The sequence below is a fragment of the Ambystoma mexicanum genome, chromosome 5q (genome assembly GCF_040938575.1).
Source record: "Ambystoma mexicanum isolate Mex_15411 chromosome 5q, UKY_AmexF1_1, whole genome shotgun sequence".
Lineage (NCBI taxonomy): Eukaryota > Metazoa > Chordata > Amphibia > Caudata > Ambystomatidae > Ambystoma > Ambystoma mexicanum.
This window is the reverse complement of record NC_090933.1, coordinates 1316594096-1316620800: the sequence shown is the minus strand read 5'-3', so window position 1 is coordinate 1316620800 and position 26705 is coordinate 1316594096. Positions and strand designations below refer to the sequence as shown.

The window sequence follows — 26705 nt, the reverse complement described above, 5'->3', positions numbered from 1 at the left end:
TATTGGTCTCTGACACAAGCTTGTTTTTCCTGTCAATCCTGGGGAGAGGGGTGGGTTTGGATTTTATCTAGGTTTAAAGTCCATGTTTGAATGTATGGCCGGCATGACCTGTGCCATTCTCACTGTGGGAAGAGTTTAGCGCTTTCTCTTTAAATCATAATTCTGCCCTTGTTTCCTCAATGGTGCTGTTGGTTATATTATTCATGTTTGGGAAAAATACACATTTGGCCAAATGTAATGGAGTCCATAGTGATTACGTAATGGATTGGTTAAACATGTGCCCGATTGGTGCCACACACCTACCTATATCATTTGTGTATGGAAATTGGGAGCTCCCATGAGCTCATTTAGACATTAGAGAATAAACAAAATGGTAGAACATATATACATGCTCCTGAAGAGTAAAATATCAATTTACAATGTTTGTTCACACAGCCTGTGTGTTTTTCCTAATATTGTGGCGGCTAACATTTCCGACATAAAAATGAATCGCACTATTCCTGCTGCTAGTTACCTCTGTCACATCAAATGTTCTCATTTGAGCACCGCTACTCTGCCACCTATTAGGGTGCCTTTCCCCGGTAGATGGCACTTCAAAGTCGTATAAGTTACTAAACGAGTTAACATTGCTACTACTGAGTAAAGTCTTCTTGTTACATGTGATGCCTGCTATTGTGAATGTGTTGAAACTAATAATGTGATCTCCTTTTATGCTAATAGGTGACTGATGCACCAGAATTGCATAAGTGATTGTTCGATTCTCTGGACTATCGCAGTGAAAAGCTTCATTGTTAAAATATGTAATTTCCAAGCATCTTAGAAGTGTGCAAGTTTGAGATGCCGTTGTCTTTTCAGAGTATTCAGGAACTGAGAATGAGAAGCTTGTTGGATACATGATGGCTTCCATCCATGCAACCCCTTCGTGATAACATGCAGTAAACAAGTCTGTTCATTCTGTCAATCCTGGGGGAGAGCGCTGTCTAGCACGAAAATTACTATGTGTTATGTGCAGTAAGAAAATCACTTCTCATTTGTGCTCTGCATTTGGGAAAAGGTTCAATGAAAGGGGTCCTCTGACAAAATAAACTGGCAAGACATTTTATATAGGCACAGAATGTGTGAACAATTGCCATATCAAGAGCATACTTATTGCCCACATGAGGACATGGGTGAAAAACCTTATCAGTGCATTGAATTTGAGAATAGCGTCCATTTGCTTGATACACTTCTCTGCCACCAGAAAATGCATACAGGAGAGAAACCACATGTCTGCATCGAATGTGGCAAAGGGTTTGCTCAGATGGGAGATATTGCTATCCACCAGGGAACACATAGAGGCAAGACATTGCATGTCTGCAGTGAATGTGGGAAAGGGTTTACTGCAAAGAGAGAGCTTGCTATCCACCACAGAACACATACAGGTGAGAAACCTTATGAGTGCAGTGAATGTGGGAAAGGGTTTGCGCAAAAGGGAGTTTTTACTATTCACCAGAGAACACATACAGGTGAGAAACCTTATGAGTGCATTGAATGTGGGAAAGGGTTTGCTCAGAAGGGAGTTCTTACTATTCACCAGAGAACACATACAGGTGAGAAACCTTATGAGTGCACTGAATGTGGGAAAGGTTTTGTTTTGAAACAATTCCTTAATAACCACCAGAGAATACATACAGGCGAGAAACCTTATGTGTGCATTCAATGTTGCAAAGGGTTTGCTCAGAAGGGACATCTTATTCGCCACCACAGAACACATACAGGTGAGAAACCCTATGAGTGCACTGAATGTGGGAAAGGTTTTGCTCGGAAACTTTGCCTTAAAAACCACCAGAGAATACATACAGGTGAGAAGAAACCTTATGATTGCATTGAATGTGGGAAAGGTTTTGCTCAGAAGGGACATCTTATTATCCACCAGAGAACACATACAGGTGAGAAACCTTATGAGTGCACTGCATGTGGGAAAGGGTTTGCTACAAAGGGAGAGCTTACTATCCACCAGAGAACACATACAGGTGAGAAACCTTATGAGTGCACTGCATGTGGGAAAGGGTTTGCTACAAAGGGAGAGCTTACTATCCATCAGAGAACACATACAGGTGAGAAACCTTATGTGTGCACTGAATGTGGGAAAGGGTTTGCTCGTAATGGACACCTTATTATGCACCTGAGAACACATACAGGAGAGAAACCTTACGAGTTCATTGATTGTGGAAAAGTGTTTGCTTGCAAGGGAGAACTTACTCTCCACTAGAGAAACCCATAAAGTTTCAAAACCACACGAGTGTGGTGAATGTGGGAATTGGTTTCCTCAGAAGAGATATCTTATTAGCCACCAGAGAACACATACTGATGTGAAACCTTATTGGTGCACTGAATGTGGAAAATGCTTCAGTAGGAACAGTCACGCATGCCTGGGTCTATTTCAGCTTAGTGAATGTGGCGAATACTTCAGTACATGGGATGTTCTTATTATCGGTATTGTACTAAAATGTCACCCTCATTTGTGCACCCCCGCAGTCACTGCAACTTTGGGGGCGCACAAACTGAGGGCGGCATTTACTGCGCTCAAGCATAGCAGGTTGCCGGGGTGACCCCCACTCTGCTTGGGTGCTGTAATGTGAGCGGGGAGTTGCGGGGGTGTCCCTGCTTACCATTTTGGTAAGTGAGGGACAAGAAAGAAAAAAAAAGAAAAGCACCCTGCAGCGTCAACTCTAACCCATGTTAGTGGGAGGAGCTGATGCCGCAGGGATAGCAGGGTGCAGGCGGCACACACAGAAGTGTGCCGCCATAAAGGTATGTTGGGGGGCGGGAAAAGCAGGCCGGGGGAAGCAGGCACAGTGATCTATATGATCACTGCGCTGTGCCGTAACTGGCATTGGCATTTTTGGCCATCACAGTTACCTTTAAATCTATTCCTCTAGATGAGGAGGTGGTGTACCTTTCTTTGGTTTTTGCTCCCATTATCTGGAACGCCTTCTGTCTAAAATTGCACGCCACCACTGGCCACATGACCTTCAGATGCTTGCTGAAGACCTATCTTTTCTGGTTTGTCTTCCCTTCATTTTGCTGGATTTGCCTATTTTTGAATGTCCACCTGCTCTTAGAACTCATAAACCTTTGGGTGAATAAGTGCCATAGAAAATTATTTTTTTTATTAAAAAAGGCTGCTCTTAATACTAGCCCTACAGATAAGTGGTGTATTAATCATTTACTCCCCGAGAATACTCCCTGAAAAAAAGTAGCAAAAATCCCAACTATAAAATTGGAAGCAATGGACAAATAGGTGCCAGCCTTCCTGCTTTCTCCCACTAAGGTCCATGAATATGTTCAGCCCAGTGATGCCAGCCAGGCAGTACCAGTGGATGGTGGTCTACAGGGATTTCTGCCAGATATGTAGAGAAACTATAAAGTAAAAATGTATATTTTATTTTACATGGATTGCAATTTGTAAATAAGTGTAAATTACAAAGAGTTCCAATTATTTTCTACTTAAGTATAAAGAACACATTTCTTGCCTCACAGTAATGTTTTTTCAGATGGTTGTTCCTGTCACGGATTCCTTTTTTATGATATCCATATTCTCCGGATACTTTTGCACTGCTAGGGGCCACTGCACAGCTCTGCCGCCTCTACACGCCCCACTGTAAGCAGCTGTTCTGCGATCCATGTCCTCAGTTCCGCCCTCTTTCCCTAGCACTCTGACTCTGAAGGACTGTAGAACTGACGGTGTGCTAGCTTCCCGCAGGAAGGGCAAGTAGGAAGAGCGATTATGAATATGTGCCAGGAAGATCCATCAGAAAGAACATTAGCAAGAGATAAATAATTTGTTTTCCTAATGAATTCCTTCCTGCCATAGATTCATCATCTATGATAGACTCTCAATGCAGTATGTAATCTGGAGGAGGGAGGAAAGCAAGAACAGCACCTAAACTAGACAGCTCTGTAGGACTGCCATATCAAAATGGGAATCCTAGCCCGCAAGGAAATCCAAGCAATAATACTTGGCAAACAAGTGCAGAGACACCCATGTTTCCACCTGGAAAATGTCCAGGACAGGTGACCCCCCTCTCTGCAGGGCACAGGTGGCAGCCCCTCCTGGTAGAATGAACCCAGACACCCTCGACCACATCCTTCCCACCCAGATCATAGCATTCTGAGATGCAGCGAATGATCCACCTGTACAGGGTCTGTTTGGTCACATCCCTTCCGGCACAAACACCAGTGTAACCAACAAAAAGCTGCTCATCCTTCCTAGCATCTCCAGTATGAGAGACGTAGTACTTTAGGTGAGGTACTGGGTCAATTGATGAAGTCCATCCTCTGCCTTGGAAGGGCGAGGCAAACGGAAGACCACAGGAAGATGGATCTGAGAGTGATGGAAATCTGAGACCATCCTCTGCAGAAAGGAGGATCTCACTCTGTCACCTTCCTTTTGGAAACAAATGGGGGTAAAGCAGATAAACACTGGACCTCACTCACACATCTCACGGACGTGATGACAACCAGGAAAATTACCTTAAGGGTGAGCAATCTAATAGAACAGGAATGCAGGGTCTCAAACGAAGCGCCCATACGAAAAGTTACAACTAAATTCAATTCCCACACCAGAACTACAAGCTTGTGGGGAGGAAACTGGTTGCAAAAACCCTGCAAGAACTGCATAACAGTGGGCATTGTAAAAAAAAAAGGACCTCTTGAACACAGAAATAGTGGCAAGGTAACCCTTCATAGTGCCAATCTGCAGGCCCGATTAGGCCAAGGAAAGCAGAAAATCCAACACAGGGTACAGAGGACAGGATAGAGGATCCAGGTCCCTCTCCTGGCACCAAATTGAAACTATATGCCGCGTTCAGTTTTATTTATTCAAGTGAAGACATTTAGGGCCTCATTACGGGTTTGGTGGTAGCCATGGCGCTATTGGTTCCATGGCTGCCTCCAAAACCTGGTCCGGGTTCCCTGAATGAGGAATTACTGGGCCATTCCGAGTTCGGAGGGCCCAGTAATTCCTCCCTCCGGGAACCCGGGCCCGGACCTTCCCCATTCCCATTTGAGCCCCCATAGGGCTCAATGGGAATGGGAGCGGGAGCTTACGACCGGCCCGTTGTTTGCTCCCTAGTCCCCTCGTGGGACCCGGTAAGGACGCCTGGTTTTACCAGGCGTCTTTACCGGGTCCCCTGATGGGACCCCGTAATCTTATGGAATGGGTTTAACGGGTCCGCCTCCATTAGCGGAGCCCGTTAACCCATTCCGCAAAGGTTGTAATGAGGCCCTTAGTCTTGGTGGTGGTCAGCCAACATGTGTTTGGACCTCTGGGGTCTTTATCAAGGCTATGTATTAGGTAAAGGGGCTCTGAAGTCCTGGGTTGGAACAGCATACAACCAGGGCAGCATACAAGGACAGGCATACGCTCCGAGAGCCAAAAGGCCTACTGAGGACCCAAGACTAGGAGCAAACTGAATCGCTTCCACCTTCCTATGGTCTCTGTGCTCTCTCCTTTCTCCTCTTCTCCCATTAATGGTGGCAGCCGTTGGGATGTCCTCCTGGCCCCCTTCCACTCCTCTAAGGCCATCATTAATGTCTACGCTAATAGGACCGTCTTGGTCCAAGGCCCTCGGGCCAACCTTAACCTCTTTGATAGATGCTTCCTGCGCCTCATCAACTTCCTTTCCTCTCCTGCTGTCCGCCCTCGTCTGTCCTCGGCTACCTTGCCTCTACCCTCCCTGCCCCCGCTCTTGCTCCTTCCTCACCTCCACAGGGCGTACCTCTGATTTGTACCCCTCCCCAGAAGTCCTTCAAGGTTGGCAACCTTCTCCACATTGCCACTCTTCTCGCTCTGCCATCAAACATTCCTCTGACATCTGTCGCCTTCTTGAGGAACTGGACCTCGACGTCCTCGGTCTCACTGAGACATGGTTCACGTCCAGCGTTGTCACCAGCTTTGACACACTCCTACCAGACGGTTACAAGATCCTCTCAGTGCCCAGGCCCAACTGTGCTGGGGGGTGTGGCCCTTATCTTCCCTGACTGGATTCCTGCCACTGTCCCCCCTACGCAGACCTACTCCTCTTTTGAATGCCTTGTCTGCCGGCTCTCTCTCCTAGCCATTCCCTTACCGTGGCTACTATCTATCGGCCACCTGGCCAGATTTCCTCCTTCCTCTCAGAGTGGGCGGACCTCTTCTCCTCACTCCTGTCCTCTACCACTCAACTCCTCTTTCTTGGAGACTTCAACATCCACCTGGATGCCTCCTGTCCCCCCTATGGACTCTTTCGCGACCTCTGCGACTCTTTATCACTCTCTATTCCCCCGTCTGGGCCAACTCATTCGGCAGGGCACAACCTTGATGCTCTGATCTCTTCTGACCTTCCCCTCTCCGTCCCTCTCTCCACTCCTCTCTCTTGGAGTGATCACTTTCTCCTATCCTCCCACCTCACCTTCCCTACCCCACAGGCAAAGCCACCCTCATCACTGCCACCCTCCTTCTCGGTCATCCGACCCATAAAGCACGTGTCAGTTGAGGCTTTCGCTGCCACCTTCTTGCCCGCCCCTCCCCCTGCGGCTGACTCCCACCCTGACACAGCCCTCTCTATGCTCCACTCTGCTATATATGATACTCTTGATATCCTTGCCCCTGTCATGAGAATCCACCCGAAGCCCAAAGCCAAATGTAACTCCTGGTATGACTTGGAGCTCGTCACCCTTCCCTCATCTCTGACTGTCTGTCTGCTATCCAGGAATGGTGTGCCGCCAATGACCTCTGCCTTAATGCCAGTAAGACTGAGATTCTACTCATTGGCACACCCACTCCCTCCTTCCCTGCAACTCTGTGGCCGTCCTCTCTTGGCCCTCCTCCTGCTCCTACCTGCAAGGCAAAAAACCTCGGGGTCATCTTCGACTCCACACTCACCTTCTCTCCTCACATATCTGACGTCTCTAAGAAGTCACACTACCTGCTGCACCTCCTCCGAGGTATTCTTCCTTTCCTCTCCTTCCCCCAGAAGCTCACTGTCTTCCGAGCCCTGGTTCTCTCGAAGCTGGACTACTGTAACAGCCTCTATCTAAATCTGCCTGCCACTACTCTCCACCCTCTGCAACTTATCCAGAACAGGACTGCGAGACTTGTCCTTGGCCTCAAGCCCAGGGATCGTATCTCTCCAGGACTGAAATCTCTACACTGGCTCCCAGTGGCTGAGAGGATTAAGTTCAAAACCCTCTGGATTGTCCAGAAGGCCTTCTGGGGTCTGGGGCCTAAATACCTTCAACTCTCTCTTCCTAAATATCTTCCTTCTCAAGCTCTTCGCTCATCCGTCTCCAACTCCCTCAGGGTCAGCCGCTTCTCCAAGAAACGAGTTGGGGGTAGATCTCTCTCCGCAGCAGCGGCCTCCTTCTGGAACAGCCTTCCTGCCTCCCTGAAACTTGAGGAGAACCATCTCCGGTTCCGGAAGCACCTCAAAACCTTCCTCTATGCTTCTGCCTTCTCCCCCCTCTCCCCTGCTAAATTCTTGACTGATACTGCACTCAACCTGCAACTGGGCCACTCTCCACTTGCACTGCCTCCCTGGCAACTCCTGCACTGTGGGACTGTCTCTGTATCCCTACAGCCCCCTTTTACCAGCACTTGTCTGCACTTACCTTGCACTTGCCACCAATCTGGCCCTATTATTTATCTGTTGTTCCACTACCCTGTACTGCACTTCCCCCTCCCTTTCCCCTTGCACTTTGCCCATGCCCCTCTCCCATGCACTTGCACGATCCGAATGACACCTGGCCTAGAAGGATTGTTGTCTGTCTTCCTTTTGTTCCCCCCTCCCTGCCTCGTCGCGCCTTGAAACACTTGTGTATAGGCGCGTTACAAATGCCATATCATATCACCTAGACAGGAACCCCAACCCGGGACTTCAGATCCCCTTTACCTAATGCATAGCTTTGATAAAGAGCCCCGAGGTCGAAACACGTGTCGGCTGACCACTACTAAGATTAAATGTCTTTGCTTGAATAAATAACACTGAAGCCACCAAATACTGTGCGGCTACTCATCCTTTTTCATATACACAGTGCAAGGTAACCAGGAACCGTCTCTTTTACTATACCAAGGAGGTGTGGGCACCACCACCAACCACCTGTGACCTTGCAGCATACAATCGGGTCACCAGAAGTTAGAGCGAAGCGCAGGAGTGTTCATCTCGTAGGGCCCACCAATCTCTCACTGAAAATATATGCGACCACCAGGCATCAATGGATTTCATAGCGGGCCTCAGAGCTGAAAGGAGCACTTTAAGGACATTGCCTGACAAGTCCCACTCCTTGTATCTCAACCTCTCAGTAGTTCAGCATGAAGGTTCAAGCTGCTGAGGTTTGGGGGGAGGATCTGCACCGCCGATTGGGAGAGCAAGTTGAAGCTCCTTGGAAGGCGCCAGGGACAGCAGATGGACATGTCCAGCAACTCTGGATACCACGTCCTCTGGGGCGATCAGCGGGGTACTGAACAGACGTAATCTCCTGAGGGCCAACAGTATGACTGGGATCAGTGGAAACTCATAAAGGATGTCAAAAATCCACTCAACTGTCAATGCATCCCTCATAGCTCCTTGATGAGGAAATTCCCTGCAGCAGACCAACTCCTGCTTCCTGTTGACACTGGAAACGATGAGGTCCACTTGACAAGTCCCCCAAAGAGAGATCGCCTCCAGAACTTCCTGACATAGCTCCCACTCGTGGGAGGCCGATTTCTGTCTTCTCAATGCATCCAATATGATGTTCTCCTGTACGGCCAGATGAGCCCCATCAGGGAGACACAGTTCTCCAGAGCCCAGAACCACAGTCTCATTGCTTCTCTGCACAGAGGCAAGGACCCCACTCCACATTGTTTGTTGAGGTAGTGCATGGACACTGTGATATCCGTCAGGATCAACGCAGTCTTGCATTTTACAGAGAGGAGGAAAGTGACCAGAGCCAGCCTGATCGCTCTCAACTCCAGCATGTTGATGTGCTCCAGAGACTCTATGGGAGACCATGGTCAACTTACCGTAAAATCTGACAAGTGAACACCCCAACCGGTTAGACATGCGTCTGTGACCACCGTCAGCTGGGCAAGGTTGCTGCAACGTGTCTTTCAGCAAATTGGCTCGCTCAGCCCACCATGCTGTGTCCTGAACCACCAAATCGAGACCTCCAGGAGGTCTGATGTGTGGTCTTGGAACTGCGACTATTGGCAATATAGAAGCCACTGAAGTGATCTCATGTGTAGCCTTGACTCCGGCACCACTAGGATTGAGGAGGCCTTGAGGCCCAGAAGATGCAGGCTGGCCGAGGCTCAGACTTGTGTCTGTAATTGTAGGACATTCCATCCAGAAAATGAAAGGCAATCGATCCTCAGGCTGGAAAGCCCTGCCCAGGTGAGTGTCCAAGACCGCCACAATAAATCGGAGAGGTTGGGACGGCAGAATCTGAGACTTTTTGAAGTTATGGGAAAAGCCCAAACTGTGCAAGAGGGTGCATGTATGGAGTGCATGTTCCGACACTAGCTCTGGTGAGCAAGCCCAGACGTGACATTCGTCCAAGTAGGTAAAGACATGGATGCCCTCCCTCCTGAGTCGTGCCACTACCACTTTCAGCAGCTTGGTGAAAACCCTGGGTGCTGATGAAAGATAGAATGACAGGACCTTGAATTATTAATGTTGACCCACCACAAACCTCGGGTACTTCCTGTGCTTCAGATGAATCAGCAAATGGGAGTAGATGTCCTGAAGATCCAGAGAAACCAACCAGATCTGCAGATCGAGAGCTTGCAGGATCTAGGCTAGAGTGACCGTCTTGAACCAGTCCTTGCGAAGGGCCAAGTTCAGTAGCCACAGATTCAAAATGGGGAGCAAGCCTCTGTCCTTCTTTGGCACCAGAAAATAGGTGGAAAACCATCCCTCCCTCATTCTGAATGTGGAGCTAGTTTGATAGTGTTCTTCTTCAGAAGCTGACGGGCCTCATTCAGAAAGATGGAGTCCAGAGAGAGAGAGGGGTGGCCCACGGACCGTGGTCTGTTGGACATTGGAGAACATAAATATCCCTGATTGATGATCTGTAGGGCCCAAGCATCAGACATGTGGTCCGACCACTCCCTGCAGAACATGGACAGCCTTCTCCCCACCGGTAATGGGCGCACTCCCTGCTAAACATGGACGGCCTTCTCCCCACCGGTGATGGGTGCTGGAACCCGTCACTGATGATTGGTGCTCTGGGGAGCTGAGTGGACAGTGGTGCTGCACTACCTCCTTGCTGCAAACCTCTCCCTCTGCCTCTCTGGAAGTATCTGCCTTTGACCTTTCCCGTGGCAGGTTGTCCACGGCCCCTCTGGCCAAACGCGGAAAGGGGCGAAAACACCTGCTCCCTGGTGAGGATTGCGTTGTGGGCAGCTAGACCGCGAGTCCCAAGGTCTTGGTGGTCACCTTAGACGACTGGACTTTATGGAGGGCGTCGTTAGCCTTGGCTCCAAACAAGTTCTGTCAATCGCAGCGCTAGACTGCCTGACGCAAACACTTTGGTGCCCCATGCGTCCAGCATTTTGCTCTCTCTTTAATTGTAATTGGTTATTTATAACGTGCTTAATACCCAGAGGTTTCTCAGCACGGACCCAGGGATCAAACCTGTGTTGCTCCATGTCGTCTTGCTTCCGGGGTGAGCACATTGCCCCTGAGCTATCCTCCTGAGACAAATGGAAGGGACAGAAAGGTAGAGGTGTTCAGGCTCGCCGTAACAGCCTGTACCACCAGGCTTTCAGGTGATGCGTGGGAGGAGAGGCAAGCTGGGTCGGAAGGTGCAGTACTGTGCTTCCATGCCATGCCAGATCCCTGTCCACTGGGGAAACAGAGGCAGGTTTCTCCCACGCTGCCAACACTGGGGCCTCCACCACGCAGCACCTCTTTCTTTGGTGCCTTGTCCAGAATAGTGTCCAGTTCATATTGCACTTTGGAACTGGGTGTCGCAGAGAAACCCAGGGTATCGACCACCTTTGCGGTCAGGCACTAAAAAGCAGCTTGAGGTTTACCTGTTGGTGCTGGCAGAATGTGCAACTCTGGGGAAGTGTCCAGATTGCTGTCCCTAGCAGGTCGGCTGCCAGGTGCAACATGTCACCACACCCATAGAACACCTTGGAAGCCCCTATCCTCCCTAGAACCCATGGCCTCCAAACCAAACGGGATCCAGTCTTCTTCCTTGTAAATGTCATACGTTTTCAGCATAAAAGCGTTGAGGGACATATTCCTGCGGAGTACATGGAGCGACATCTTGGAAAATGATGGTGCCACATGGCCTGCCGGCATCGAGCGGCCTTGCTCTCTGTTTTGAACAAGCTGCAGACTGTGGGTATACAAGAGATGTCGCCCAAGGGTACCCTGCCAGGCACGGAAGACATGGCAGAATCCATTGGTACCGCATGTGCCACAGGTGCTGGGGCTGAAGCCACCAGTGCCTTGGCGAAGATGTCAAGCATCTGCAGGTGTAAAACCTTCCCATAAATCCTTTGTGTAGGATAGGATTGGGAAGGGTACCTGCACCTACCGCTCTGAAGAACCCTTAGAGAGGTGGCTCTTTTTCTTCGAGAAAGAATAAGGCTGCTGTTGAGGTCACTCGGAGAGCACAAACTCTTACAGTGTTTGTTCTGCTCCATGTGCAGAGCTGTTCGATCTTGGGAACGACGATCGGCGCCGAGCGACCGGGACCGCAGAACCTACTGCTTGTGGATGAAGGTGAACAATTGCGCCCACTCCCTAAGGGCCTTGGGTGCATCGACTGACAGGACCCACAATCCTGGGTGCTTGTGGTTTTTGCCACGACAGTACAAGCAAATGTGGTGCGGATCGAAGACAGGCATCTGCCTACCGCATTCTGCACATGACTTGAAACCAGAGTCCTTCGACAGAGTCTGCATGACAAAGCACTTTTAGAAAAGCTCGACAAACACATTCCCGATACGCAAGCACAGTGCGCGGAAAATAGGAACTGAGGTCACAAGGCTGCCACACTGCCACTTAAACTGGCCTCAATGTAATTTCCGGTGCATAGAGGCTTTGGACGGACCCAACGGAGCCCCCTGGTGGAAGAAATAATTCCGGAGAACAGCTGTGCTGGGCTATGGATATCATAGATAAGGAGTCCATTAGAAATGCCTCTTCCTTTCAACATCAACACATATTGAATACAATATCCCAAATTATAAATATCTGGAGCCCTTCTTAATAATAAAATTAAAGAAAGCTGTGTTCTCAGATGACTAATTGGACTAAGCTTGGCACAACGCATGCGCAAAGACTGTTTTTCAAAGGGAAAACATGGAGAATGGAATCCATAAAACTGGAATCTCTAATATTACTCCAGAGGTCCTGTTCGAAGAAATGCATGCCTCACCAGGAGTGCCATCCTTGCTGAATGCTGAAGTGTTTCCACTTCTTGTAGCATGTTCTACAGCAGTACAGGTTTCTTTTCTCCTCAGGATCCCCTCTACTGTATTACACTATTGTCTATCTCTATTGGCGCATTTAGGATTAGTAGATGTTTCCCTAGCCTGGGATCGACATGTGGAGGTGCAATTACACAAGGATGGGGCATGCTAACTATTAAAGCACTATCTTATAAGAAATTGCTTTTGTGTGAAGGGCCCGGTTAAGATGTCAAGTGTTCCATTAAATTATGTGGGCATATGTTTTAGAAAAGTGACATTTTTTGAATAGAGTCGAAATGGCAAATTGAATAGAAATATTCACTGTTTTGTGTGACAATAAAATTCATGCAAATTTGGAAATGAAATGATGCCTTTCTGTCTGAAACGAAAGAGTTGTGGGTGTAATGATATCATATTTGTTCTCTAAATTCCAAGATTGAATAATCGATATTAATGTTTACTAAATAAAGCTGGTCTCGGATAAACTGACATGTTTAATGTAAACGTCTCCATACACTGAAGGAAATGCTGATGAAATGAATATTGGGCTTCAGCCAATATGTCACTGTTAACATTAAAAATAAATTGTAAGTAGTAACTCCATTTGTTTCTGGCTTCACTTTGTGTAAACTGCTTCCTGGAACAGTGGTGATCCATTTGTTTTAATTAGTGGGGTGGCCACCTCTATTCCAGTTTTATGCTGGAATGAATGTTATTGTAACATGGTTAGAGTATGATTTGGGATGATTCAAGCACGTATGAACAGTGGGCGCTCTGAAAATCCAGAAGATGATGATGATACCGTGACAACTCCCGGGTTTCGGTGCCCCCTCTGCCCACCTGTAAAATCACACCACTCCCGAAGGAATGACAGAAAGTGTAATAGGTGAGGTGGAAGTGACAGGAGAGAGACATCAACACATGCTGGAACATACCAGAGCAGGGTTCATCGGCTACCTGTGGCAGATTTACCCATTGTTCTCTGCAATCTGATTGGCAGATAGGATGTTGAAAGCTGCTAATGTAAACATCAAACTAAACCTAACCGCCCGGCTCTTATTAGCACTGCTGGAAAGAGTGACCAAACAAAAGCTGCAAGGAAGTTAGAAAAAAATACAAATCAATTCACATTTTAAGGCTGTAAATAGCAGAAGTGACCTTAATAGTAAAAGAATGCCTTACTCCTGCCAGAATATCTTTGAAGCTAATCAGTAAGGTTTAAAATATATAAATAAAATAAGTAGCAGACCTCAGTTACACCAAAATGTATTTCAATTTATCATGAGCTTTAGGGAATGACTAATTCACCAAATGTTATCCTTGCTCACTCCCGGTCAACCTGTTAATTCGAAGTCTGTTGAGGACCTTTACAACATTATCCTGTTTTACGTAACAGAGCAGGCAGTTAAAGAAGATGACCTTGATCATAAGCAGATAAACCTAAAGGACTGGCATTTTGATGGTCAGAGAGGTCCTGTACAAGTTACGACTCACCTCAATTGGACCAAATCCTGATTATAGTTTTTTGCTTCTGATGAACATACAGTAGGGCATACCCACCTATCGATGAAACGACAAAAACATTTGAAGCAAAGTGGCATTGGTCATATGGACCCACCTATCGATCAAACGACTAAAACCTTTGAAACAAGGTGGCATTGGTCAAATATCACAAACTCAAGGCTGAAGCTCGGCTGCCTATCCCGTCGCCTCCTTGCACCAGGCTGATAGATTCAAACCTCGTTTACAGTGCTTATTACAATTTTTTTAGCCCCGTTTTTCTTCCGTTCCTGCTTACCCAGCTTGGGAGAACCTGCAGCTCTGATTTCTCACCAAACCACTCACTACTTCCACCAAATCTCACCTTTGTGGCCTCCACCAACTAATCAGCCGCTGGCCTTTTCCCACTCTCCTCAGCGAGCGGGTGTGTCAGTGCTCACTTCCCCCACGGCCCTCCATACTCATGGCACTTTTCGTCTCCTGACTACTGCAGCACCGAGACTTCGCCCACCTCCAATAACTTCAGCGACCTGCCTGCCCAGTTCCTCCTGTTGGCAAGGCAACCCAACCACAGCAGTCGGGCAGTGGATGATCACCATGGCCATGATGAGGTCGCCGCATTCCTCCTACTACTGCAGCACCTCCAGACGCTGGTCAATCCTGCTGCTGCAAACGGGCTCTGTGCGACACCCAGCACCTCTTGGCATACAGGCTAACCAGTTCCACCAGTCGGGCAGAGGGCGACTCACGCGGCCGCACCGAGGACGCCTGCAACATCGCCAGCTGCCTGCCTGCCCTTATCCTGCTGGCAGTAAGGAAACCTGCCTCACTGCTCCTCCTAGCACACAGGCTAGCCAGCTTACCATCGGGCTGCAGGTGACTCCTGCAGCCGCACCGAGGCCACCTCCAACATCGCCAGCTGCCTGCCTGCCCTTATCCTGCTGGCAGTAAGGAAACCTGCCTCCACTGCACCTCCTGGCACTCAGGCTAGCCAGCTTAACTGTCGGGCTGCGGGTGACTCCCGCGGCCGCACCGAGGCCTCCTCCAACATCACCAGCTGCCTGCCTGCCCTTATCCTGCCGGCAGTAAGGAAACCTGCCTTCACTGCACCTCCTGCAGACAGGCTAGCCTGCTCCACCACTGCGATTCCTGCAGCTGCACCGAGGCTGTCTCCTGCCTCCAACTACTCCAGCTGCCTGCCCACCCATCTCCTCTCCGCAGAAAGCAAACCCAGCTCCAGCAATCAGACAGGGGGTGATTCCTGCGGCTGTCCCAAGGTCTCCCCCCTGCCTCCAATCACACCAGCAGTCAGGAGCTCTGAGTCAGGAGCCTCTCTCACCACACTGCTGTACGCCTTCCCTGCGGCACCTGGCGGCCACTCATTGCTGCTCTACCTACCCACCATCTTTTCGAGGCAATGTGTGCTCTGCTGCAATCTGGAAAGTCTTCGGCTACCGTGGCTGCTTAGAGGTAGGAGCCTTGGCCCCTCTCACTCCTGAATCTACCCTGCTGGGCCCATTGCAACAGACTCCCGCTCCTTCTGATCCCACCGTACTCACTGGATTATCCAGGGACGCTCTGCTGTCGTGACCACCACTCCTCCCCTCCTGGCTACCTCCAGCCCTGCTACTGAGGCTACCTACCCCTCTTCTCTTGAACCTCTCGCCTCTAGCCTGCTAGCCTCATCTCTCACCTGTTCCTACTGCACACGTCACTTGTCTGAGGATCCTGAAGCGCACATTACCTGTCTGTGGACTCTCTCCTGCTGAAGCTACCGGCCCTTCCTCTTCCCCTCTTGTCATGTGCTTTGCCCGCCCCTCCCATCATCGTTCACCTCCCTCTCCCATCCCCTCTTCCTCCTCCTTCTCTGCCCTACCTTCCTCATGCCCCCCCATGACTTGCCCCACCATCCTCCTCACACCCTCCCTCCTTGTCCCAACCTCATATACCCCCCTCCAGCCAAACCCTCGAGCATCATTAACATTGCTCTCTGGAATGCCAGATCTATCTGCAATAAGACCACTGCGTCACTCGACTCGACAGTCTTTCGCCTCAACCTCCATTTTCTCTGTATCACGGAAACCTGGATTCCCCTCACCAACTCCACTGTCCCTGCTTCTCTTACCACCCCCTCTTCCTCATTCTCTCATGTCTCCCGCCCCAAAGGTCGTAGTGGCGGCATTGGTCTCATCACCCACCTTACATTTCTTTCCTCTTCCCCTGCCCTTCCTCTCCCCACCTTCGCTTCTTTCGAATACCTTTTCAAATCCTTCACCTATCCCCATGCAATTTCCTTCTTAGTCATCTACAGACCTCCTGAACCCCTCTTCCTTTTATGAGGACCATGACCATCTCCTCTCTCTCATCGCCCCTTGCCCCGCCCCTCTCACTGTTCTTGGTAATTTCAACCTTCCTCTCTCTAGCTCCTCTCACTCTTCCCCTCTCCTCTCCATACTAGACTCCTACCTCCTCTCTCCCCTTGCTACTCCTCCAACCCACACCTCCGGCTCCACTCTTGATCTCATCTTCACCTCAACCTACTCCTCAACACCTGTCTCCTCTATTCCCAAATACCTCTCTGACCACGCCTTACTCTTCTTTTCCCTTACTCCCCCCCTTCCTCTCTATCCACCCTCCCTTCCTCCCCTTGCCCCTTCTTTTGTCGTGATCTCCGCAACTATAACCCTTCCCTCTTCTTTAACTCCTGCACCTCCTCCCTTCCCACTGTCTCTGACTTCTCCTCTCTCTCGGCCAGTCAAGCTCTCTCCTCACTGTCCTCCTCTATCTCTACCAGCCTCGACCAACTCTACCCTCTTAATCCCTTCCATCCTTCTCGGAAACCTTCCCAGCCCTGGCTTTCCCCTCACCTCCTGTCCATGCGTCGTCTTCTCCGCCGCCTTGAACAACGCTGGATCAAAACACCATCTCTGTCTAACCAATCCTCCTACTTTTCTTATCATTCTCTCTATGACTCTTGCCTCAAATCAGCCAAACACTCCTACTACTCTAACCTTCTCCACTCACAAGCCTCACACCCCTGTCAAATTTTCCAAACCCTCTCTCACCTCGTCTCCCCTCCTACTCCTGATCCCTCTACCAACTCCCCTCTCTCTCCCTCTGACTTCGCTAACTTTTTCTCATCCAAAGCTCTATCCCTACGCCAAAATATTCTCCTAGCCCCCTCCCAAGACTCTCCTCCCTCTTCCTTCTCCCCTCCTGCTGCCTGCATGTCCAACTTCTCTCCCATCACCCCATCCTGTGTCTCTCTTCTTCTGTCCAAATCTCACCCTACTGCTGCCCCCTCTTACCCCCTTCCCACCTCCCTAATTACTAAAATCTACCCCCTCCTCATTCCCTACCTGACTATGTTCTTCAACACCTGCCTCTCCACCGCCTCCTTTCCGACTGCATTCAAACATGCCACTATCATTCCCATCCTAAAGAAACCCTCTGCCAACCCTCTTCTCACTTCTAACTTTCGTCCAATCTCTCTTCTCCCCTTCCTCTCTAAACTTCTCAGGCACCTAGCCTACTCCCAACTCTCAGCGTTTGTATCTACTCACTCTCTCCTTCCTCCCTCTCAATCTGGATTCCGCCCTAAACACTCTACCAAGACTGCCCTCCCCTACGTGCTCAACTCCCTCCCCACTGCTCGCTATACTAAACAATCCTCTATCCTCATCCTCCTTGACCTGTCGGCTGCCTTTGACACCGTCGATCACCCCTTACTCCTTAGTACTCTCTCCTTCTTTGGTTTCAAAGGCAGTGTCCTCTCCTGGCTCTCCTCTTACCTCTCCAATCGTTCCTACGCTGTCTCCTGGGGCGGCCGCACCTCCTCCGACATCCCCTTGGACTATGGTGTTCCACAAGACTCTGTACTTGGCCCTTTCCTTTTCTCCCTTTATACCTCCTTTCCCGCCTCTGTTATCTCCTCTTTCGGCTTTTCCCACCACTTCAACGCTGATGACACCCAACTCTTCCTCTCCTTCTCCTCCTTCACTCTTGATCTCCACCACTCCTTATCTTCCTGCCTTACGGCCATTAAAAACTGGATGTCTTCTCACTTTCTCTCCCTTAACACTGACAAGACGGAAGTCCTTTTCTTTCCTTCTAACACACCTTCCCCTATTCCTCATTCAATCAACTTTCCCCCTTCTACTCTCCCCATCTCTGCCCACTCTCGCAATCTCGGTCTTCACTTCGACTCCTCTCTTTCCTTCTCCCACCACATTTCTCTCACCTCTAGAGCCTGCCGAAATCACCTTTACAACATTCGTAAAATCCGATCCTCCCTCACCTTCCACGCTTCTAAACTCTTAATCTCCTCTCTCATCTTCTCCCGTCTCTTCTACTGCTCCTCTCCCCTCTTTGGTCTCCCTGCCTCTCATCTGGCCCCGCTCAAATCCATCTACCACTCCTCTATCCATACTCTCTGTCTCCTAGGTCCTCGCGACTCTATTTCCTCCTCACTCTCCCTCCTTGGCTGGCTTCCCTTCCTCTCCCAACTCAAGTTTGAATTCCTCTGTCTGGCATTCAAATCTCTCCATGACCTTGCCCCCCTACCTCTCCTCTCACCTTTCATTCTATACTCCTTCCCGCTCTCTCCGCTCCGCTGATCATTTCCTACTCGCAGTACCCCCTTCCCCATGTACCTCTTCTTGCTTCCGTTCCTTTCAGCTCTTGGCCCCCCTACACTGGAACTCTCTACCTCTCTCCATCCGCTCCATCCCCAGCTATTCCTCCTTCCAGTCTGCATTGAAAGACCTCCTTCTCCATTCCCCCCCTTGACTTCCTTCCTTCTCTCTCCTCCCTTCTCCTCAGTCCCCTCTACCCCCTTCTCACCTCCCACTTCCCCCTTTCTTCTCACACCGTGAACCTAAATCTGACAACTGAATTTGATCCCTCTCCCGACTACCCCCACTCCCTCCCTCCTCTCCCTCCCTTTCCTCCCCCATCTAAGGAAACTGTTCTATGCACTGTTACACTGGTTTGTATCATGATTGTTTATATGCTTCTCCCGCCATTGTACCTGTTGTTTTATTGTAAAGCGCTTTGGGTTAAAGCGCTATATAAATTTAATAAACGTAAACACATGGACCCACCTATCGATCACACGACAGAAACATTTGAAGCAAGGTGGCATTGGTCATATGGACCCGCCTATCGATCAAATGAAAACATTTGAAGCAAGGTGGCAAAGGTCATATGCACCCACCTATCAATCACACGACAGAAACATTTGAAGCAAGGTGGCAAAGGTCATATGCACCCACCTATCAATCACACGACAGAAACATTTGAAGTAAGGTGGCATTGGTCACATGGACCCACCTATCAATCACATGACAGAAATATTTGAAGCAAGGTGGCAAAGGTCATATGCACCCACCTATCAATCACATGACAGAAACATTTGAAGCAAGGTGGCAAAGGTCATATGCACCCACCTATATATCAAATGACAAACATTTGAAGTAAGGTGGTATTGGTCATATGGGCCATTTTGTGTGAAAAGATCACACCACATCTTTTTCATCTAATGCAAGTTGATTCACCCACATGTTCTTCTGACCTAAACGTATTCCACACACATTCCAGTTCACTCTTGTCATCCTCGACACTCATTTTTTAACTTGATGTTGTACAATGTGTTTGCCTATTTACATATTGTTCTAGCGGGAGTATATTTATGTGAAGGTGTCTCCTGTTTGACCATTGGGGTGTAAGAGGGATGACCACCCGCTCCAGGAGGCAGGGCTTGTTGGTTGAGTGGGAAGTATTCCCACCCCCACAACACCCAGGGAAAAGGAGCAAGAGCTTGTCACGCGTGGCATAGGTTCCAGTGGCTCTTTAACACATAAGACACAAGCAGTGCTCATTGCTCCATTTATATGGGACATCTGCAGGACTTTGGAAGTAGGTCCCGTCCATAGAAGACAGCTCAAACACCATTAATGCATACCAAATAAAAGACACTTTGGTGCTAGGCCTCATTGGTAAACATTTGGGTGGGCAGACAGCTGAATATACCCCCTACTTGCAAAACATTGAGCTTGTACTTTCCTGCTCATGCGCAAGAAGTGCTTAGAATTGAAGATTTTGGCGGGGGCTTCTTTAGGCTCGGTCCACATAGCAAGAGTGACCCACAGTCTGAATCAATTAAACCCTTGGAGCCCAAACATCGGGCCACAAGAAGCAATCATAACACACATGCATTCTGTTAGAACAAGCCCAGCATCAGTTAATGAAAGGCTCATGGACAGTTGTTGGAGTGTGGTGAGGGTCTGAGAGTGCAGAAGGAAAGGATGAAGGAGCAGAAGACAGTGATGTTTTTTTTTTTTTTTTTTTTTATTGTTGCATTATTATTTTACATAAAACCTTATACAACATTTCACAAAAAAGAGAAATACAAAACACTATTCATTTTATAGAAATAATTAATCTAAATCACACACACTATCTTAAAAACGTTTTCATAAAATATCTCTCCCAGCCCTTGATTAAATATAATCCTATTATTCTTCCATAAAAGCCTTACATACTAGTTCCTTTTTTCCAATTCTTCAATTATATTTTGTAGCAATAAATTTAGAGCAAGGATTAGGGCAATGTTTACGCCCCAAGACGGTGATGTACATGGTGGAAGGAGGTAGAGGGAAGAAAATCGGCAGAGGAGGTGGGGCAAAGGGAAGTAGGTGGTATTTGATTTGGTGAAGGGAGCTGGTAGTGACAGAGGAGATGGGGGTAAAGTGAAGGAGGTGGTAATGGTTCAGTGGAGGGGTGGGAAAGAGGTGAACATGGGGGAACTGATAGTGACAGGGGAGGTGGGGGTAAAGTGAAGGAGGTGGTAATGGTTCAGTGGAGGGGGAATGAAGTGAACATGGGGGAACTGGTAGTGACAGGGGAGATGGGGGGTAAAGTGAAGGAGGTGGTAATGGTTCAGTGGAGGGGGAATGAAGTGAACATGGGGGAACTGGTAGTGACAGGGGAGATGGGGGTAAAGTGAAGGAGGTGGTAATGGTTCAGTGGAGGGGGAATGAAGTGAACATGGGGAACTGGTAGTGACAGGGGAGATGGGGGTAAAGTGAAGGAGGTGGTAATGGTTCAGTGGAGGGGGAATGAAGTGAACATGGGGGAACTGGTAGTGGTTGAGGAGGTGGAATAAGGTTCAGTGGAGGGGTGGGAAAGAGGCATCCATGGAGGGAGCTGGTAGTTTTAGAGGAGGTGGGGTAAAGAGAAGGAGGTAGTATTGGGATCAGTGGAGAAGTGGGGAAGAGGTGAACATGGAGGGAGCTGGTGGTGGTTGAGGAGGTGTAAAGAAAAGAAGTGAAAATAGGCTCAGTGGAGGGGTGGAAAATGAGCTTGGAGGGAGCTGGAAGTAATGGAGGAGGTGGGGTAAAGAGAAAGGGGTGGTAATGGGGTCAAAGTAGTGGTGGGAAATAAGTAAGCATTGGGAGCTGGTAGTGACGGAGGAGGTGGGGTAAAAAGAAAGGGGTGGTAATAGGTTCTTTAGAGAAGTGGGACAGAGGTGAACCTGGAGGGAGCTGGTAGTGACAGAGGAGGTGGGATAAAGAGGAGGAGGAGGAGGTGGTATTAGGTTGAGTGGAGGGGGAGGAAGAGGTGAACATGGAGGGAGCTGGTAGTGACGGAGGAGGTGTGGTAAAGAGAAGGAGGCGGTAATAGGTTCAGTGGAGAAGTGTGAAAGAGGTGAAAATTGAGGGAGCGGTTAGTGACGAAGGAGGTGGGGTAAAGAGACATAGGTGGTAATCACTTCAGTGGAGGATGGAAAGGAGGTGTACATGGAAGGATCTGGTTGTGACAGAGGAGGTGGGGTAAAGAGATATGGGTGGTAACAGGTTCAGTAGAGCGGCGGAAAAGAGGTGAACATGTAGGAAGCTGGTAGCGACAGCGTAGCTGAGCTAAAGAGGAGGAGGAGGAGGAGGAGGAGGTGGTATTAGGTTGAGTGGAGGGGCAGGAAGAGGTGAGCATGGAAGGAGCTGGTAGTGACAGAGGAGGAGGGATAAAGAGAAGGAGGTAGTATTGGGTTCAGTAGAGAAGTGGGAAACAGGTGAACATGGGGGGAACTGGTAGTGACAGGGGAGGTGGGGTAAAGAGGAGGAGGTAGTATTGGGATCAGTGGAGAAGTGGGGAAGAGGTGAACATGTAGGAAGCTGGTAGCGACAGCGTAGCTGAGCTAAAGAGGAGGAGGAGGAGGTGGTATTAGGTTGAGTGGAGGGGCAGGAAGAGGTGAGCATGGAAGGAGCTGGTAGTGACAGAGGAGGAGGGATAAAGAGAAGGAGGTAGTATTGGGTTCAGTAGAGAAGTGGGAAACAGGTGAACATGGGGGGAACTGGTAGTGACAGGGGAGGTGGGGTAAAGAGGAGGAGGTAGTATTGGGATCAGTGGAGAAGTGGGGAAGAGGTGAACATGTAGGAAGCTGGTAGCGACAGCGTAGCTGAGCTAAAGAGGAGGAGGAGGAGGTGGTATTAGGTTGAGTGGAGGGGCAGGAAGAGGTGAGCATGGAAGGAGCTGGTAGTGACAGAGGAGGTGGGGTAAAGAGAAGGAGGTAGTATTGGGATCAGTGGAGAAGTGGTAAAGAGGTGAACATGGAGGGAGCTGGTGGTGGTTGAGGAGGTGTAAAGAAAAGAAGTGAATATAGGCTCAGTGGAGGGGTGGAAAGAGAAGGAGGTGGTAATGGGGTCAAAGTAGGGGTGGGAAAGAAGTAAGCATGGAAGCTGGTAGTGACGGAGGAGGTGTGGTAAAGAGAAGGAGGCGGTAATAGGTTCAGTGGAGAAGTGTGAAAGGTGAAAATGGAGGGAGCAGTTAGTGACAAGGAGGTGGGGTAAAGAGACATAGGTGGTAATTTCTTCAGTGGGGGGTGGGAATGAGGTGTACATGGAAGGAGCTGGCTGTGAACGCGGGGGTGGGGTAAAAAGAAAAGGGTGGGAATGGGTTGAATGGAGGGGTGGAAAGAGGTAAACATGTAGGCATCTGGTAGCGGCAGCGGAGGTGAGATAAAGAGGAGGAGGTGGTATTAGGTTGAGTGTAGGGGCGTGGAAGAAGTGAGCATGCAGGGAGCTGGTAGTGACCGCGGAGGTCAGATAAAGAGGAGGTGGTATGAGGTTGAGTGGAGGGGCGGGGAAGAGGTGAGCATGGAGGGAGCTGGTAGTGACAAGAGCTAGGGTAAAGGCACAGTGGTAATTGCTTCAGTGGAGGGGTGTGAAAGAGGTGAACATGGAGGCATCTGGTAGCGACAGCGGAGGTGAGATAAAGAGGAGGAGGAGGTGGTATGAGGTTGAGTGGAGAGGCGGGGAAGAGGTGAGCATGGAGGGAGCTGGTAGCGACCGCGGAGGTGAGATGAAAAGGAGTAGGAGGAGGTGGTATTAGGTTGAGTGGAGGGGCAGGAAGAGGTGAGCATGGAGGGAGCTGGTAGCGACTGCGGAGGTGAGATAAAGAGGAGGAGGAGGAGGAGGAGGAGGAGGTGGTATTAGGTTGAGTGGAGGGCAGGAAGAGGTGAGCATGGAGGGAGCTGGTAGCGACCGCAGAGGTGAGATGAAGAGGAGGAGGAGGAGGTGGTATTAGGTTAAGTGGAGGGGCGGGGAAGAGATGAGCATGGAGGGAGCCGGTAGCGACTGCGGAGGTGAGATAAAGAGGAGGAGGTGGTATTAGGTTGAGTGGAGGGGTGGGGAAGAGGTGAGCATGGAGGGAGGTGGTAGCGACAGCGGAGGTGAGATAAAGAGGAGGAGGTGGTATTAGGTTGAGTGGAGGGGCGAGGAAGAGGTGAGCATGGAGGGAGGTGGTAGCGACTGCGGAGGTGAGATGAAGAGGAGGAGGAGGAGGTGGTATTCGGTTAAGTGGAGGGGCAGGAAGGAGGTGAACATGGAGGGAGCTGGTTGTGACAGAGGAGGTGGGGTAAAGAGAAAGGGGTGGTAATAGGTTCAATGGAGAAGCGGGACAGAGGAGGAGGTGGTATTAGGTTGAGTGGTAGGGTGGGGAAGAGGTGAGCATGGAGGGAGGTGGTAGCGACAGCGGAGGTGAGATAAAGAGGAGGAGGTGGTATTAGGTTGAGTGGAGGGGCGAGGAAGAGGTGAGCATGGAGGGAGCTGGTAGCGACTGCAGAGGTGAGATAAAGAGGAGGAGGAGGTGGTATTAGGTTGAGTGGAGGGCAGGAAGAGGTGAGCATGGAGGGAGCTGGTAGCGACCGCAGAGGTGAGATGAAGAGGAGGAGGTGGTATTAGGTTAAGTGGAGGGGCGGGGACGAGGTGAGCATGGAGGGAGCCGGTAGCGACTGCGGAGGTGAGATAAAGAGGAGGAGGTGGTATTAGGTTGAGTGGAGGGGCGGGGAAGAGGTGAGCATGGAGGGAGCTGGTATTGACAGGAGCTAGGGTAAAGGGACAGTGGTAATTGCTTCAGTGGAGGAATGGGAAAGAGGTGTACATGGAAGGAGCTGGTCGTGGTAGGAAGTGAGATAAAGAGAAGGAAGTGGTCGTAGTCAAATCTGCAGGGTGTGCCCTTCCATACCTCAACCCTCAGTTAAAGAAGATATGGCATTAAAGAAAAATATCATGTGTATGGAGGACATTAAGATAAGGGCTCACAAATCAATGAATTGATACACAATTATGTAATCAATCCAGTCAATTGTAACCACATTCTACATTTCCTGTCTTTGTGTAAACATTCTTTTTTTAATTGTGTACTTTAATTTATACAAACCTTAGACACATAAAACATCAAACCCTCTAAAACAACAAATGTCAGTTAAAATTCACATTATTATACACCAAAGATTATAAATTCCATGATTACATAAAAGTCTCCATCCCTAAAATCAATACCTTAAATACATTTCTCACATTTGAACATCAATAAACATCTAGCATTTTCTTTGTGCACATGCATATCTCAACCCTTATTACATTAGTTTTCACTTATTTCAGAAAAACTTTCCATATAAAAAAGCTGATGTTAGAACCATCAAAGAATCCCCGAGAATAACCTGCCCCAGAATTGATCTGTTACCTCGCTATCGTGGCTATTCACCAAGGACTCCTATCCCCTCTTGCAGGCAAAAAACATCTTAGTGCATTCAGTTAAAGTTGTGACGACTCGGCTCCAGCTTCTTACCACAGAGTCTACATAACTGGACCTCCCGTGGTAGCCCTTTCCCGGCTCCAGTCACCGCAAAGGCAGGACGTTGATTCATCCTAAGCATAAAATCTCGTACAGCTGAACTCTTATTAAAAAACAAATATGTCTTCAACGTCACATAATTAAAACCTTGTCTAATGGATTCTTTAAATGTAACTTTTGAGGCTTAGTGGTCAATGGTCATACATTTATCCCAGACAAGTGCTTTACGACCAAACTCTCCAACAGCATCTCCCAATTCAATAGATTTTGAAATCAATCACCTTAAAAAAATCAAGTACTTCGTTTTCAAATATAATAATGGTCATGTTTTTTCCCCCTTCATTTTTTGCCATGGACAGGAAGCAGGTAAGTACCATTTTATCGTCTTTCTCCATATTCTATAGTTTCAAGTAAAAATTCTCTTTGTTAATTTTCCATCTAGTCACCACACAAAGCAAGCCCAATTCACAACGTAACGCCTCAATGGGCACACATTGAGGCAGCCCCAATAAATACCTCTGGAATTTCCCCTCCAGCTAGTATAACCATTTTACCTCACTTTCAAGATGCGGTTTTAGTCCATAAAGAATGACTAGGACCATTCTTGATTCATAGACATTAACCATCACTGGAACAGAGAAGCTACCTTTGAGCCACAAAGTATCTAATAACTTGCATTTTTTTTCAAAGGTTTTGAAAGAACATGTTCTCACAGTGTATGTACCTGCAATATTCCATGGATTGGGACACCCAGGGAAACATACTGATCAACTACTTCATCAATTACTTCCATCTGTGCATCTTCCAATCGCCATACATATTTCTACACTTTTCGTTTCTTTGGACCCACAATTAAGATCTTGGTCTTCTCAGCATTATTTATGAGGCCATTAGCCTTATAATATTTTGCAAGGGCTTCTATACTTCTATGCAGACCCACAGCAGTCCTATCAACAATGACGGTCGTCTGCATAGGCTAACCAGCCCAGAGGGCTATGACTGATATTAGGAGGGACATTTCTACAATCTTCAAGGCAATGGGGCATATCTGCCACAAATAGGTTGTATAAAAAAAGGGGCCATGACACACCCTGTTTGCCTCCACAATTTGGCCTAATTTTCCAAGTTCAAGTGCCCTTATGGTCCAAACGTACAGTGAAACTCGTGTCTTGATAAAATTGCCAGACCAAATATAAAATGGATTTGTTATAGCCAAATTTCAAATCATTTTCCCAGAGAAAATTCCTAGACACAGTAGCCAAAGCTTTTGTGGAGTCGATAAAACATATTTACAATAAAATTACCCTGCATTGCAATATATTTAAAAAGCCAGAAGAGAATGGTGACCCACATTTCCGCTTGTTCTTTGGTACCCCAACAGGCCCCGGAGCTCTAGACGACTTTAAGCCGATTATGATTTGTAAGATATCAGCAACATCAAACGTAAACAAATGTGCCATCATAGCCCCAGTCAGGAGCCTTTGGGTCTATTTCACTCACCACCCTTGCATTTCGACAGTCCCTTTTAAAATATAAACCTTTCACAGCCTCAATCCATTCTTCCAAAGATATCGGGTGGATTTCCTGGGCTTTCTTAGAGAACGTTCCCATTTATCAGATACCAACATGTCTTACTGTATTA

The 26705-nt window shown here is 48.6% G+C and overlaps 2 protein-coding genes across 2 annotated transcripts in view; one reads left to right on the top strand and one right to left on the bottom strand.

The window, feature by feature from the left end:
- The window catches only part of LOC138498496 (zinc finger protein 850-like), a 384664-nt gene extending 379334 nt beyond the window's left edge, over nucleotides 1–5330 (top strand). Inside the window, exon 4 of the mRNA XM_069622261.1 lies at nucleotides 1360–5330. Within this exon, the coding sequence (XP_069478362.1) occupies nucleotides 1360–2251 (892 nt within the window). The 3' untranslated portion in view covers nucleotides 2252–5330. The remainder of the gene's footprint in view (nucleotides 1–1359) is intronic.
- Nucleotides 1–26705, bottom strand: part of LOC138498471 (zinc finger protein 84-like) — a 762144-nt gene that overhangs the window by 130266 nt on the left and 605173 nt on the right. The window lies entirely within an intron of this gene.